At 40.4% G+C, this 17009-nt stretch overlaps 1 protein-coding gene across 2 annotated transcripts in view; it reads right to left on the reverse strand.

Moving 5' to 3' along the window:
• The window catches only part of LOC134626619 (monoacylglycerol lipase ABHD2), a 16765-nt gene extending 2382 nt beyond the window's left edge, over positions 1-14383 (reverse strand). Inside the window, exons 1-11 of one of the 2 annotated variants that reach the window (XM_063472592.1) lie at positions 14216-14383; positions 13132-13209; positions 12251-12466; positions 9309-9484; positions 8003-8170; positions 6966-7149; positions 5182-5274; positions 4476-4577; positions 4247-4316; positions 4060-4144; positions 1-1633 (exon numbers count right to left, since the gene is read on the reverse strand). The exon at positions 1-1633 is cut by the window's left edge and continues 2382 nt beyond it. In XM_063472592.1, the coding sequence (XP_063328662.1) occupies positions 1425-1633; positions 4060-4144; positions 4247-4316; positions 4476-4577; positions 5182-5274; positions 6966-7149; positions 8003-8170; positions 9309-9484; positions 12251-12459 (1296 nt within the window). In that variant the 5' untranslated portion in view covers positions 12460-12466; positions 13132-13209; positions 14216-14383 and the 3' untranslated portion in view covers positions 1-1424. Of the gene's footprint in view, positions 1634-4059; positions 4145-4246; positions 4317-4475; positions 4578-5181; positions 5275-5308; positions 6051-6965; positions 7150-8002; positions 8171-9308; positions 9485-12250; positions 12467-13131; positions 13210-14215 lie in introns of those variants that run through there. The other variant, XM_063472600.1, reaches the window with a different exon arrangement.
• Positions 14384-17009: the final 2626 nt, after the last annotated feature.

Consider the following 17009-nt stretch of genomic DNA (forward strand, 5'->3'; position numbering starts at 1 on the left):
ATCCATCTTCTTTCTTGCATGCAGCATTCTCCATCTAAATTACAGTTAAACAAACACCAGAATCATACGAACAAGCCACTAAAATAAATAGCGGTTGAGCTTTGGCATCTTCAGCCCTCCTACTCGTCAAACCTCACAGCTCAGATTATTACAAATGAAAAATTTGCTTCACATCTGCTGAACTTTCCCTTTTGTAGCACCACGCTCGCCAATCAGAAGGCTAAATTTTCAACATTTCAAAGAACCACATGATCATCTGCTGGAAAATGGAAAAGCTGTACTAAGATGTTCGCACCAAACCAGGTGGGTTGAATGTTAGCCTCAGTGCAGTGGCAGTAGGACTGTTGTGTGTGCAGTAAGAGACGGCTATCAGAGACTTGGCTGGACCTGCAGCTGATCAAAGGCAACAGAAAGAGTAAGGAGGGCTCAAAGACACTGACACACAGACAACGCGGGGAACATTTGATTCATCTAACGTTTCGTTATCATCCTCGCCCCCTCCGTTAATAGTTTCCATATCTGCACTTTGACAAATAAAGTGAGGAAAAGGGGAAAATATTGTGGTGTACAGTATGTAAAGTGCTGGAATCAAAGTGACAGAATGCAACTGTGGGAATGTACATGGATCCCATCTGAGGGTGGGGCTCGATCCCTGGTCACGTCTGGTAAGCACCGAAAACTTTGAGTGCCAAAACTATGTGCAGGATGATGTTACGACCTGGAAACAATGTGTACAATCCTACCTTAATACTTAATCATCTACAGTACATTTACTACAAACAGCAACGCACCCAGAGGAGCAGACATAATGGCCAAGGACTAAGAACAGAGAATTTAAATCAGACCAACCTCACAAAGACCACCATCCTGGGTCTTTCCCTCTTGGCCTACACAGTCTCACACAGACATACTCACACACGCACGCACACACAAAACGGGTAACGTTTGTTAAGACAGCAGACTAGGCTATATGGCCTTGGCGGTGATAAGCAGTGAGCTTCTTACAGTTCGTCTTCGATGTAATACGAGGCTTCTTGTGTGCTCTTGTTTCTCACTCGACTACTCTAAAGTGGTGCTCTTGCTTTCCTTTAAAATGACAGCTTGACTTCATCGTCTGCCACTTTCGGCCAAAAAGAATCACTTAGCCAGGCGTCATTACTGTGTAGATGTAAAGAACCAAAATGTCCCTGCTCCGAATCCTCGACATGGAAAAGAGCACGAAGGCAGTTAGTTCATTTTGTCACAAACTGTAAGGTGATTGTGATTACAAAGGAGGACCGGGAAAGGTGGGTTGGTACTGGTGAGTCGCACAGGAGGAGAAGGCAGAGAAGAGATATCAGTTTAGAGTGTCTCCTCAGTGCAGTGTGGGGATAGTGGTGTTGGAGAAAGTGAAAGGTTAATGAACAAATGAGAGATACAGAGGTTTATGCTTTCTCCTTTAAGCAGGAGCCCTCACTCAGATGGTCACTTTGGCATGGTGGTTTCTGTTTCTCCCACTGACAAATGGCATTGGCGTAACCCACGATTACTTTGTCCATCCAGGTGAGAGGCTGGGGGAAGAGGACTGCACCCTCAAAGAAGCCCAGGTGGCCTCCGTGAAGTGTCAGGGCAAAGATCACATTCGGCTTCTTTGCTGGAAGAGGACAAATCACATGGTAATTAGCCCTCTGTACTCTGCACAGTTTGTAATCGTCAGCATCGGAAGAATAATGTTCAACACATGCCCAAAAATGGGCTTGCAAGGGATTGTTAAGGGTGTGTTTGCACAGTCGAGCAGATAACAATGCGATTACATTTCTGGCCATCAGACACAATCAATATGTTACTCAATTCGTTTGTCTGACAGCTGGCAGAAAAAAAAAAAAAAAGTGGTACTTCAACTTTGCTACTTCAACCTGGAGGCTATTTTTTTTAATGACTTTAACAGTTGAAACAGGTTTGCCTCGACTGACAGGTCTCACAGATTGTGTAACAATCTGTCCCCTTTCTTTTCATTGCTTGCTGTCTCATTGCTTAAATGGTCATCCAGAATGGAAAATCTCTTTTCATAGTATAAGACTCATCATTTTCCATACCTCTCTTTTAATAAAGACTGCCATGTTGACAATCTTCCTAGATCCTTACGATCACATTTGTGTCCACATACTTATGGTAAAATAATGCAACCATTAATAATTGACAAGATAGGACTCCAGGCCAAACTTTAACATTTACCCTTAGAGTATAGAAAACAGAGGTCGTCACATCTCCTATCATACAGAAAACAGCAGTGGATCCACTTGCACTGACTTTATGTCATTCGCAATATATGCAAAATACAAATCCTGAATATCTCTGCATCTGTGCTGCCTAATAAAATATGAAGGACTGCAATTTTTTTGCATTAGTTATTCTGCAGTTAAAATATAGTTTTATTTAAAATGTATAATTAAAAATAATAATAACCATAATGATGATAAATAAAGTCTGAAATGTAAACTAGGTCATCTCCACACACTCACTGTGCTTGCAGCATAGTGCTGCTGCAGTGAACAACCATGGTGGGGTTCATGAAAAGAACTGGCCTGGATCTCTTTGGTCTCCTGGTCTTATCTGGGTTAGTGGGGAAGCCTGCTGTAGCAGGTTAGTGACTAAGATCCCACTGGGGTTTGAACACTGTGCACTATTCATGACAGCTGCTGAGTTGCCCTTGGACAACTGCGTGCTCATCCAGGACCGAGAGCTGCCGGCTCACTATGAGCTGAGTGACAGGTTGGAACAGAGGCCCGGAGACCAGCTTGTGGTTTAAAGATTTTTCTTAATAAGTCCCTAAACGCATCATTTACCAAGTCATCACTGAAACTCAGTTGCATCAGTTTCATGATGTTATTTTGTTTAATTATATTATTCAAATATCATTGCAATTAAGAAGCACCAACTATTCTTTGTTTTCTTTAATTCACCTGTAACATTTTTGCTTTAACAGCAACAGTCTTACTTAACAGTCTGCTAAAAACTCTTATCAAACACTTTTAGTCCGGGCTAATTCCAGCACCAGCAATGCAAGTGTATTTCTGTCAGTCCTTTGATGGCAGTCAAGCATCTGAGCAACTGTCTCACATTTTAGGTCAAAGGGACAGCTAATCCACTTTTCTGTAAGTGTTGCTCCCTGGAGACATATAGGATAGAGTACCATTTGCTTTCAGTAAGGACTCCTCCTCCTACTCCCTCTCTTACACTCACGCACGCACATGAGCGATATTCCTTTTCCAGTAAAGTTAAAAGTGGTCAGTAAGTAAAAATAGCACAGAGTGAGAAGAATGGATGCTTGATAGACATTAAGCCACGTGTAGCCAGAGTTGCCTGCTTATGTTTATTTATCCAAGTTCAATCACCCTGCACCATATACTGGAGGACAGATGGTTTTTTGGGGGGGGCAGGAGACCAGTGAACTCACTTTATCCAACTGGAGGAACACAGTGTTATATTTATGCGTTACAGCCGTTGCCACACAGCAGAAAACATTAGTCACAAACTGTGTGCCCCACCCTGTCCCGGTTGGGGTTGGATGCCAGCTCATCATAGTCCTGCTTAAGGCTGCAGACATGTTTTTGTTTGTTTGTTTTTTAAAACTACTGAGATTTAACTGAGGCCAGTCTTTAAGACATGAATAGCTTTTTGTATCAACCTGAAGGAGAACTGTTTTTCAGTATTTTTAGAACTAATATTCTAGAGTGAGTTATTTAAGGTTACATAATACTACAGTGCAGTGGTAGCAATATTTAAAGAAATTGAACCCACCCTTTTCTTTATTTTTAAATTTCTTTTTATTTTGAGCAGGAAGGTCCAGGTGGGGTTTTTGTTTGTTTTTTAATTCAAGACATAGTTTTACAGCAGGATTCTTATTTAAGGTCAGGAGCTTCATTTTCTTGATGGCTACTGCAGCCATGCTATGACAGCAAGTCGACCCTGATCTGCACGGACCATTTAACTGCAACTTTGCCATCTAGTTGATAAGGTGATAAAAAAAAAAAATATTTCAGTGCAGCTGCTGTTGCTATGCAACATGTTGGCAATTACCTGCTAGCGTGCGAGGGATGGTGAGCAGTGAGTCATGAACCAGAGGATCATCCGCAGAGTTCACCAACAGCAGTGGCACATTGACCTGGAAATTTAAGAACAAAATCCCATCCATCAAACAAATACACAAACAGACCAAAAAAGAGAAAGATGGCATTTGTGAGTCGTTTGCAAAAGCAGTTCTTACATTGTGAATATAATGTACACAACTCTCTTTCTCATAGTACTCTTTGAGAGAGCGGTGGCCGTGGAATTTTCTGTTGAAACCCAAAAAGATCAGGTGTTATTATTCAGTCCCTAACCCTTTTTGATAGAAATGACAAGAATATCTGATATTTTTCAGATTCTAAGCACTGACAAAAAGTATCACTAGAAGTATCAAGAACATAGAAGAGCTGCAGTTTACTAGAACACACCTCATGATGTTGTCGTCAATCTGCATGAGAGATGTTGCTGTGTACAGCCGACTTAGATCAGCATCAATCATTTTGAGCGAATGTCCTCCAAACAGACTGTGCCTGTAACATACAAACATTAACATGAACACAAGTAATTTTACAAATCAATTAGTTCACAGTCATAACTGTCAGCTATGTACCAACTATTCCCTCTATTACACAGAGTGACAACGAAGACGGTTCAGGAATGGTAAGAACTATTCATTTATTTGCAGATTAGCATTTAGAAAGTTACTTTAGATGTTCTTTTTAGTAGGCTAGTGGCTCATTTAGCTTTTTATTTTTATTTTACATTTTTACTTAGTTTTGAGTAGTTTATAGTTGGCTTTATTTATTTTATGGGCACCTTAGCATGTTATAGGTAGGTAGGGCAAGAGCAAGAGAGGCTAGAGGAAGGTACCATTTCAGGCAGTTCAACCTACTCAGATCTGTGAAAATGATCATTGCTCAAATGAACCCACCATGGCTGTGGGTAATCTACAATTTCATTTATAAGGAAATTAGGAGGTTAGATTACTGACTGGGTTGTCTGATGAAATCACTGTCTTTGGCAAACACCATAAAATTTTCTCCCCAAACACTAAACATGTCCATTAAACTTTTCAGTGATTGGAAACAGAAGGCACACAATGTATTAAAATTTATAGCTGGGCAACAGTGGTACCTGTGTGAGAGAATGATTTTCTTCATGTTGTCGGCCATGAGAAAGTTATAGAAGCGCCTGAACTGATCCCACTGCAGGAATGTTTCCTGGGCCCTGAGAGAGAGAGGGGAAGGCAAACACACAGGAAGTTAGCTTTGTGCAGACTGTCTGCAATCTAAACAATACGTTGAATGTCCTGTGTAATCCACTAACACAAAGAGTCACACTGGTTGAGAGTAGCAATGGTGTCAGGAATCAATATGCAGCTCGCTGACAGTGACAAGGTGATGCAAAACAACAGCTCAAGGAAAACAGGTTCAGCAGCTAACTGCTGATTACAAAAAAACAAAAAAGGTTTCTTTTTTTGTGGCTTTTTCATACAATAAGGCCATAATATTAAATGTGAGTTATTGTAAGAAGAACATACATCGATCAGCCGCAACATTAAAACAGTAGGCAATAGTGAAAAACATTGATCACTCATTCCACTGCAAGCCTTGGGTCCTGGTATTCATGCGGTTGACACTACAATATGTACTGTGCCACCCACCTAAACATTGTTGTAGCCCAAGCACAACCCACTCGAGGCTATGATACTCTTCGATGGTAGTGGCCTCCCCAGCAGGATAATGCACCCCGCCATATCGCAAAAACTTCCCAGGAATTGCTCGAGGAACCCCGAAAAAACAGAGCCAGCCTCCAAATTCTCAATCCGATTGAGCATCAGTCGGATGCTAACAAACGAGCCCGATCCACAAAGGCCTACCCCGAACCCGCAAAGCCCAAAGGATCCAATGCCAACGTCTGGGTGCCAGACACCACAGGACACGCCAAGGGGTCCCATGTCCATGCCCCGACAGGTCAGAGCTGTTGGGCGGCACAAAGGGAACCTATAGAATATTAGGCAGGTGTTTTTAATGTTGTGGCTGATTACTGTACAGCTTCAGCTCTCGAGGTACACTGACAGGAGGGCCAGCTTAAATTTTGGAAACAGATTTTAAAAGAAAATGATTTTTTAAAAAAGAAAAAAGAAAAACTGCAAAGCCAATTTGACAGACGGCCAGTCTCGACACACACCCATCCCCTGCTGTCCACACTGAAACTTTAATAGACCCGGCCTGTCAAGTCTGCCAAGAGATGCTGTCTGCATTTAAAAACACAGAATCTGACAAGAACACAGAGTGCAGACACCCGCATGCACTAAATATACATATACATCATAATCTATTTGTAAATATTGTACTTTCAATACATTTATCTGGTTGCTAGTTACTTTACAAAGTAAGGTTTTATTGTTTTTGTTGTTGTTTTTTAATCAAACTATTAACTGATTAAAAGACAAGACAATTCACACTAGTTATTAGCTGGTAGGACTTCTAGTACTGCACTTCAGAAAAGGATGAATACTGCCCAATATTATCAATGGTACTGTAGACATTCAGAGCAAACTGTGGTAGGTGAATGAAGGGATCAGACAGGTCCTCAGACAGGTGTTTAAATGAGTCTCGTTGCTTACATTTTGGGAGAAAAAAAATCTTTTAAGTGGCAACTTTACCAAATTGGTGCAATCCATCAACTAGGATAATTATGGTAAAAGGAAGAGCAGAAAGGGTAACCAGCTGACTGGAGCCGCTTTGCAGACTCATGGATAAACATGTGATTATATTATGCAAGCGCTATTCATTTTGTAGAATTATTCTGAGCTTCATTTATATTTAGAAATGTGAGCACGTCAGTGTTAGTATTACAAAGCCGGTTTGACAAAACAATGCATGTAATTAAGAAATGAGACCACAGCAACCCACCTCAGCGCGCTGTACCCCTGACAAACGCTGACGCAGCACAGCACTCGCTCCTGGTTAGCCCTGTTCTCCCCCAGGAACTTACAAACGATGTTTCCACCCAGACTGAAGCCCACAACAATGAGCTGGGTGTTAGGGTATGCCCGCTTAATGTAGCCAACCATGGATGCAAATTCCCATGTGCATCCTGTAAAATGAAACAGTATAGTGCTATAATCAAAACACAGAAACATACTTTATTCTACTCAGCACTTCTGGCTGAAGATTTCTTTAATTCAGGGCATCAGATTTGAGTGTCTAAGATCTTTTAAACAGCACAGGTCTCATCATGCCCATAAAAAAGCCTTACATTGAAATGAAATAATGCTGTACAAGCAGGGCAAAAAAAAGATAAGCTGTTCGTAAGTGCACACTTTCACCAGAAATGCTTTAAACTAATACCTTCACTGTGCTCACCCCTTTTAATGGATCATGGAGAGGATAGGTTAAGCCTAAACCACAACAGACAATTGGATGAGAGCAGCAGGCTGAGCCAAAAGCGATGACACAGCATTACTGACAGGACTGAATTCTTTTTATCATTGCAAATAATGGTTTTCATTCTTAGATAGACCTCTGATGAAAAACTGACTGGTGTTTAACAGGGGTTCAGAAATTATTAGGGGTGGGGGGATGAGTCATCACTAGACTAGCTCTGCATGATTCACAGTACAAAATCCTCTACTACGGCCTTTAGGCAGCCCATTTCATTTTTTCAAGCCCCTTTCCTCACTTTCTTCTCATTAGCTGCCCCTCACTGACATCCACAAACAGATGCAGGCCTTATGAGCCTTGTTTGCTTACACCATATGTAATCAGTGCCAAACTGATACCACCTAAGCAGCATACAAGTAGAAAACTTTTGGTCCACAGACAAACTGTATATAACATTTGAAACTGGACATTTACAATATAAACATCCAACAATGACAAAAATTATATGAAACACATTTTTTCAAAAGCCAAATAGGTACCATTTTGAGTTGGCTCACTGGTCTTACCATAAGTGAACATGCGTGGAGAGGTAAGCTCGATGTTGGGAAGAGCTCCCAGGTGATTCAGCACAGCACAACGATAACCATCCTTCTGTGCATAATCCACAAAGGTCCGGATGTAGTGCTTCTCACTATGGTTACCGATACCGGGGCATATCACCATGGTGATGTCATCTGGTTGAACAGGCAGATGGAGCAGGGCAATATTTGCAAATGAGAAAAATGTAAGGAAAGATAAAGAAAGGAGAGTGTTACTCTCCTAAACAGCAGATCATCATAACAAAAGGAGCAAGGCAAAGCCCGGCAGCCGATCCAAGATAAAGGATAAGGCTGTCAATTATAGCTTTTCCAAACACAGTGGAAATAGTAACACTACTTTTGTCGGGAGTAAAATGTCATGTGAGGCTTAAGCTTTCTGAGAGGACTAATACATCCAAGTTAATTTGATTGGATAAGCTCAAGCCTTCAGAGAAACATATGCATCTTTTAAAAGGTCCCCCCACAACTGAATTACACACATCTTATGCCTGATTTAAAAGAACAATAATGCAGCAAAGTCTCTTTAGTAGCTGACTTGCAAGGCCTGGCACAAATAACCAAAGTTGGACATGACACCACTGACAACGAATTTCTTTATTCTCCAAACATCAAACTTGTTTTATTTAGCCATATGTTCTATATAAAAACTCTCTGGGGCAAAAGGTTCTTGTGATACCCTCTAACTATTCTTGACCCTCGAATTGAATAATGAAGAAATTTATCAGGAACAACAAAATGGGAGAAACCTCAAGAAGATCAGCAGAGAAGGGATCCCTCGTCCAGGACTGACAAACACTCATTAGGTGTGGCATGAACGGACTAGACAGAAGTAGCAGTAGTAGAATTACAATGTAAAGCAACAGAATTATAGTATGAAACTAAGAACTATAATATATTAGATTTTAATGTTTGTCATGACAGTAAAGATCCAACTAAGCAATGTACAGGGGCAAGAAAAAGTGTTCACCCTTGTAGAGCATCACGTAAAAATTCACACAGTAGAGCTGGACAAAATATCAGAACCAGAAGGTCGATTACTTCAACAAAACTTGCATTCAACAAATGAAACCTCACTGAAGATTTGAGTTAGCCCACACCTCCAATGCTGTGAAATGATCTTAGGAGAGCTGTCCACCCCTGGCATCCCAAGAATGGCTGAGCTCAGGCAGTGCTGTATATTGTGCTCATCCATAGCTGTGATGAATGTGCTTTCTCTTGCCCCTGTTCTAAAAATGTTGGTTAATAAGAAGCAGATCCTGATCAAATGCATCACCTCCTGTCCGATGATCCCCCAGCGGCTCAAAGAGGTCGAAGGTCGCAGTCGCCCCATCCTGCATGGGCAAATATTTTCTGATTCCACTAGGGTGAGGTGAGCTCACCCGACCAAGTTTACCATACAGTGCCGTCTGGAGGTGACCACTCTTACCCCACAGTAATGGAGGAATGTACCTGGAAAACACAAAATTGCATTCCTCTGTTAAATTTGGTCTCGAAATATGAGCCCTCAGCCTAATGGACAGTGCAAGGGCAGGGCAAATGCTCAGACACAAGATCAACACAGTGTTATCTGAAGCACATGCCTTTTGCATTTCTGGTTTATGACAGAGACAGGACTTTCGAGCACAGAGTTTGCACACAAAGTCACATTTCTTTTCAAGACATTTAAAGATTGCTACGTGGACCCAACAGACAGCAACGTTTCATTAGTGTGTAGCTATGTTTTGTAAAGTTATTCGCAGAACCAGCGCTTGTATTCCAGTGACACTTCTGTAGGAGTTAACTGTAGGAGTTGAGTCTTTAGCTTATGTAACATTCCTTTGAGACACCGGGCATTATCATGAATCACTATCACATCTCCACACCGAGAGCAAAATAGTGTGAACTAACACAGAGAAACGTCTTCAACTTGCCACTGCAACTGTCTGTTTCATCACATATTATAGGTAAAATATTAGGTTTAAAATCATGACAGTGGCGACAGAAACAGATAAAACACCATGCTTTTCATATAATGCTTCAGCCGTTTAAATGGGATTGGCTCACATAAAAGTATTATTCAATATGGAAGATTTTGAAGTGACTCAGGAAGATATTTAGGAACATTTGAGTTAAAGACAGGCTAGATCTCCAAACGCAGCGTTTCGACAGTGATAATTGTATTGGTTGAGTGCTTGTTAATAACACTTTAGTGAGCATTCAAGGCACTCTCTCACTTCTTCAGTTATATAAAAGCCTGTGTGGAATCGTTTCGTGACAAAACTCGGCAGTGAGCTATATCAGATAAACAAGACCAGCATAACTCTGAAGCACAGCTGCAGTGTGGACACTAGCTGTGTGTACAGTACAGCCCAAAACACGACGACAGTCAGCGACTGCCGAGAGTTGAGGCTTCAGTTACATCAACAATTGCACAAGCTCTTTAACCTTATGTTTCCTCAACTCTTACAGTGGCTCCAACAATTACTTAATTAACAAATACAGTCTTACATAAGAGAATTATCTGCCACAAAACTGACTATTGCCATTTAGTGATAATGTGATCGCCTCCAGGGTGCACTGTAGTTAAAGCTTTACCACATGTTTCTAGAAGGTACTCTGCTGGCTTAATCCATGACTACAGGAAGAAGATGACCTCACTGTTATAATGTGGACAGGAAGCGCGACACCAGAGTAGCTGAGTTCATCAAGAAAATAAAAAATAAAAATAATGCTGTTATCAGTTTTCTGTTGCTTTTAACTGATAAAGTTTGAGAAATCCTTTTTAATAATTCTATCGAATGTAACAGGCTCCAATCTCTCTTTGAATTGGGATAACTGAATGGTGAGCCTTTGTTTGAATCAGAATCATAGAGGCTTTCTTCCACCCACTCTAAGTGGCAAATGTAACCTTCTTGGGGTATGTACAGTGACTGTGCTATTGTCCTTTGTAGCTATTAGGTAACAGAAAAAAGGAACTGGATGTGTCTGTGTGGTTTGATAAAACAAAGACCCGAAGTCCTGGTCAAAGTCCAAAATGACTCATATCATTTATGGTAATTGTATTAATCTGCATGCTATCAATCTTTACATTCATTAGGCTTTTTTTCTTTTCTATACACCACATAGTGTCAGCTGCTAGCTACACACACATTCACACACATGTATAATACTGGCCAATAGGAAAACAAGCTCTACAATGTTTTGCAATATCCTGGACAATCACCTGAGGCAAATCAGACTGCGACTTCTGTCAAATAATGAAATAATAAATAGCGTGCTCTGTCATTTTGTATGTTATCCTAAACCCTATTCAACTGTCTCCAAACACAGCCAAACAAAAAGGCTGTTCACCTCACATCACCCCTCTTATACTTTCCACTGTGCGATCGATTTATTATGCAACAACACAGGATGTCACGAGTTACAAACGTGACTTCACAAAAATGAAGATAAAACGTGTAGACTTCAAACATCTCTGCTAAACTACACACTGGGACAGACATCTTCCTATTCTAAGCATAGAGCATACGGCTGTTCAGGAGGGAATAATAACAAACTAGACACAGATGTAAGCATCAGTGCGGCCTTATGATTCAATGACCCTGCAGCTGAAAGGCAAAGGGCTCAGTAACCATCCGTTATGTAAGCTGACACTCGAGGGTGCGTCGAGAGATTCGCCCTACGAAGCTGAAAGTTCCTGTCGAGTGTCAAAGCAAGAGGTGGAGAGATGCTCACTAAGGAAACACAACTGAGTATACAATTCCCACTCAAGGGAGTGTGTTTCCAGCAAAATTACAGGAAGTTTGAGGCATAGATAACCTGGTTTAATGCACACAGCAAAGCCTTGTTCTTTTATGGTCCAGGAACCACTGCTTTGCGTCAGTTATTATGAGCTCAGACGAAACATTCAAATTATAGCAGTCTTCATAGTTACCCTGAATGTGAGACCAGCATCATCATGAATGCAAATCCTCTTGCCCTGCAGTGAATGAGCCTTTATTTATAATGCAAGTACAACAAACTCAGTGCACCTTTGAGATAACCCCAAAAATACAGCCTCGTGTTTAATTCATGCAAGAGCCAACAGGAAGGCTGTGGTACAGACGTGTGGCACACTCAGGAGCACTGACGATAGCTGGGACCACCGCCAGACAAACCGCTACCTTCATTGTTGCTGCACCGTTGCCGTGGCAACCTCCAAAGAGACATGCACAGAGAGAAAGGAACGCAACTCACTCTTTGGTCAACTGAGAGCAGGACTTGAGGAGGAAGCGGTTGAGAGCAGTGTCCTGGTAGATGAGGTCCGGGGGTGCTGTGGGGCTCTTGAGGTTCAAGCAGCGGACAATGATGTAAAGCACCGTGGCCACCGCCGCCAGCTTCATGCCGTCAAACATTGCTGGCATCTCGGGAGAGATGGTGTGCACGTCGGATTCGTGGGCGCTCATGATTATTCTAGAAAACAAAAGCAGCCAATAAATGCAGAACTCCATTTTTAAACTGAATTTTAATTTAAAAAGACATCGCTTGTACAAAAGTCAATGGTTTTTTTTTTTTCCAGTTCTAGGGATTAACAATGGACTTTAAAGAAATTAATTAATTAAATATTCCTCAGGTGTCCTGCAGCAACACATCTGTGGGAATATAAACTCAAAGGAACTCAGATAAAGCACAGTCAGATAAGATAGACCTGGTTATTTAATACACTCCCTGTATTTACATTACAGCTTAAACTGTGCCAATAGGAAGCCTTGCTGCATAGAAGATAGAGGTGCTGACATTGCTTTAAATAAATCATTACATATAGCAGACACGGTGATTCCTGACTAGCATTTCTCCCAATGTAATGTGCCAGCACAAATTTACATTTTTAGCAGATTTATTAAATGTATTAATGTTCACAGCTAATAAAGTTTCCACAGGTGTGAAATTATAGGTAAACAAACAGAAACTATAAAGGGCACAGAAGAGGCTCAATGCCTTCTATTGCAAAGAAAAAAGGAAGTTCTGATCACTGATGTGCAACGCAAATGTTTGTGTGATGTTACCAGGCAGCCACATCAAACTGACATAAATAGAAACAGTCAGAACTGAAAGCTAAAATAAACTAATATACTTACATTTTACGTTTAAGTTCGCCTCCAATGAAAACTCGTTTCAAAAGGTCCAAAGAAATGTGAAGTCACAGTGATGTGGTCCTGAAAAGCACATAAAGCAAAACACACACAAAGACCTTCACTGTACAGTATCAAAAAGTTATCTTTTTTCCTTAAACAGAAGTTTCATCTAAAATGACACCACTTAATTTGCATGGCAAGTAACTGCTAAACGATTACACATCCTTTTTTTTTTTTTTTTTAAAGTTTCATGAATCTAAATATTTTAGTTTTGACTGTGTCCTAAGCTCTTTCAGACACTTGTCGGCTGTACTTATTTTCTAGCATGTTCCTGTTGCCATAACCAAGACTGTCAATGTCAGACAGGAAGTTATAACGCTGCCTCCAGAAAACCCAAATGTAACACTTACGAAAAGTCGGCCTCAGACTTATTAAAAAGTAAGGCAATTATACAACCATCACGTGTAAACAAACTTAGCACCAAAAGGCGACGGTGTAAGACAAAAAAAGGAGAAAAAAAATCCAGCCGTGTAAAATTAGCTTCAAAAATAACCCCACTAATACCCGTGTCTTTCACTGGAAACCAATCTAAAGAGTATATCTGATACATTAATACAACTAATGCCAAGAGACGGCGTGTAAACAGCTTTAATTTTACTCTCTGGTCTTTGTCACGACTCACAACAATCCTGAGACGCACCTTAACAGCCACAAAGGCACACAGATTCCATCAAGTAGCTAACCCAGTGAGAAACGTGGGCTTTTCTGGACGATAACAAGCTCTCTAAGAGCAGGCCAACGGTCCTCCTCCCATACTCCCGATCCTGAAAATGAAAACCGTGTCGCCTTTTGGACGAATTAGCCACCCACCCACCAGAATTTGCCGCAGTAGCTCCACATTAAGACCCCGCTTCGCCCTGCCCCTTTCCTAGCCGTAGTTTGATATCGTTTTAGTCCTTAAAAAAAGCAGCGGAGCATACATGTTTTTAACGGCCTTCATTTTTACCGCTAATAATCGATTTAATGTTGCAGCATCACTTGAGGACCAAACCGGACACAGCAACAGTCGCATCTCCAGCGTACTTACCTCAGCAGGAAAACTGTGGGTCAGTTGCTTGCTTCTTAAAAGCGGCAAGCCTTATTTATGTTCGCAAGTTTTCTTTTGTTTAACGTGTCTGTAAAAGCATGACAACCTGATGTCCAGCTCGCCCTCACAGAGCCGAAGATAGCTGAAGTAGCGACTGCAGCGCTGGGATCCCACTTCCTAGAAGAATCTGTTATTTGCATAACGGAGACCCCATTGGATAAAATTGCGATGACGTTTTAAGGCAGCAACTTTCCACGCCCCTTCAGCAGTGTAATTTTCCACATTATACTGCTGGTGGTTTATATATGTCCTACATATTAGCCTAAATACGCATTCGGACATCATCTCTATCAATATTTGACCTCTTTATATGATTTTCTGAGGAGATACATCTCTGCTAAGAGTATCTGACACACAGCCAATACCGTCCCTCCCGAACGTGATAAAAACGTGAGCTGAACCCGTTATATAAAGTTTCTTCTGCGCATGTCTCGGTCTATTACCAACATTAGCATTTAGCTGTTGTTGACAGCTAAGTGATGTCAGCGGATAGCGGATAACTTTGGGTTACTCGTTCTCTAGTTCTACCAGCATTAGCAACGTGAATATTTATGTTCAGGAAATTTGTTATTCTATAATTTAACTCTACTTAATTCCCATTTATTCTGTGATGGTTATTACAGCATCCTCTCAGCTGTCACGCCCACCTTTGCACCTTTTTGCATCGTGAAGCTTTAAGGATTCGACAAGCTGTAGCCTATATAACGTAAGCGTAAAATTCACAACAACACATTAGGCTGAAATACAAGTATACACATTACATTTAATTGTATTTCAGGTAAACACGGGGGATGATAGACCTAAATGACCAGGCTTCTATTTACAGGTCAAGCCCTCGTCATAGATACGCTGAAGGTCAGTGTGACAGGACAAAATAACATTCCCTGTCAAAGAGCCTATGAAAAAGATAATTATCAGGAGGACATGTTAGGTGATTGGAAGATTTAGAATGGTCATTTTTTGCTTGCCAATTAAACACAGCCAGTCTACAACTTTTAATAGCTTTAATTTATCACTTTGAATCACTACAACTCCCATGCCTTCACTGTAAATTACATATATACTGTGCTATATATATAACATAATGTGTTGTACTTTAACACAATTTCTTCTAAAATTTACTATAACGCTTAGAATGTCTGCATTTACAAGATGCTATTTATATTTGCTTATGCAAAGTTATATATTTGTGTTATTGATCGGATCTTTGGGATTACGAGTCTAACAGAGTTCAGATAATTTAATAATATTAATAAGATTAATGTCCCCACTGCAATTGCAGCTTGATATCCACTAGATGGAGACAGAGTTTAATCTCCTTGTGGCGTCTATTAATTTAGCAGGCAACCGAAAGAGGCACTGGCTTTATTGTAGTTTGTCACTTTAGTTTTAAGTACCCTTAGCATTAAGTACTACTTAAAAATAAATAATGGCTATTATATATTTGGTAATAATCTAGCCAGTACCCATGACCAAAGAAAGCGCGTGCCCTCAGATGTGGATCAGTTTGATTTCTGCAGTGTGACTGCTCTGCTACCAAACAGTCGAGTTTTCCCACGAGGATTTAATTTAGACTTGTTAAATCCCTCTGTTTTTCGGTTTCTTTTATGTTGGGGGAAACAAAAGATCCTGTCAGCAAAATGTTCCAACTGCATGTTTTCATGTAATTTTACAGTACTGTGCAAAAGTCTTGGGCGCTCCCTAATTTCTTCACATTTTTCTAGGAAAATGAGAAATATCTTCCAACTGGTTTATTGAAACATTTTCAAAGATACATGGAAATACAGTGTATAAGGCAAAAACAGAATATGTACAATTCTAACAAGCTTGAAAGTTAATATATGTTATGATCATCTTTGTTCTTCAACACAGCCTGAACACTCTCCAGGAATATGTCACCAGGCTTCTTTAAGGACATTCAAAGCTCTTCTTTGGATTGTTTACTACATTTTGTAATTAATAGCTTTTCAGTAATTGCTGATTTGGTACAAAAATGCTGTCAAATTGTGCTATCTTTGGTTAGATTCAGCTAAAGAAATAGGAAGCAGGCTGCTAGTAGCATAAAGATACGATTAAAAATTGCTTATTTACTAAGTTGTATGTCGTGTGTAGACACAACACTGGCTCATCTTTATAGGCCAGTGTTAAAGAAGAATTTTAATAAAGTCTGGCTCCTTGGAAGTGAAATAAAAAGAAGTGAGGTGTGGTTCAAGACTTTTGCACAGTACCCTATGCTACAGGTGTTTTCGTTTCCAGTATATAATCCCTGGGGCTAATTCAAATCTCAGCCTAACCTGTCAATCTGGCCAAGGGGAGGGGGTAGTGGTGCTTTCACATGCTCACAATAAAACAAGTTATTCAACGCACAAATATTTTAGGGTGCAATGTGAAGTGGAATAACAGGTTATTAAGCTGACTGATGCCTTTCAACGACTTTCAGTTAATTTTAGATAAAAGTTAACTCACGGTGAAGAGACAAAATTAAAGTGGAAAATGCCTTTAATGGTAAGGTATATTAGAATAGATAAAGTAAATTTAAAAAATTGACCAGCACCATAGCACATAAATACATTTGTTTTCGTTGTTTGTTGTTGTTTTGTTTAAATGTAGGAGTAAGTAAGTTTGAATTCAACAAGAAGTAAAAATAATGAAAGAAGTGGCGAACAGACTGCCATGAATGAATGTCAGAGGACTTCCTCCTCACTTGTCTCCGCCCACCAGAAAACGTCACACG

This window comes from Pelmatolapia mariae, linkage group LG1, assembly GCF_036321145.2.
Source record: "Pelmatolapia mariae isolate MD_Pm_ZW linkage group LG1, Pm_UMD_F_2, whole genome shotgun sequence".
NCBI lineage: Eukaryota > Metazoa > Chordata > Actinopteri > Cichliformes > Cichlidae > Pelmatolapia > Pelmatolapia mariae.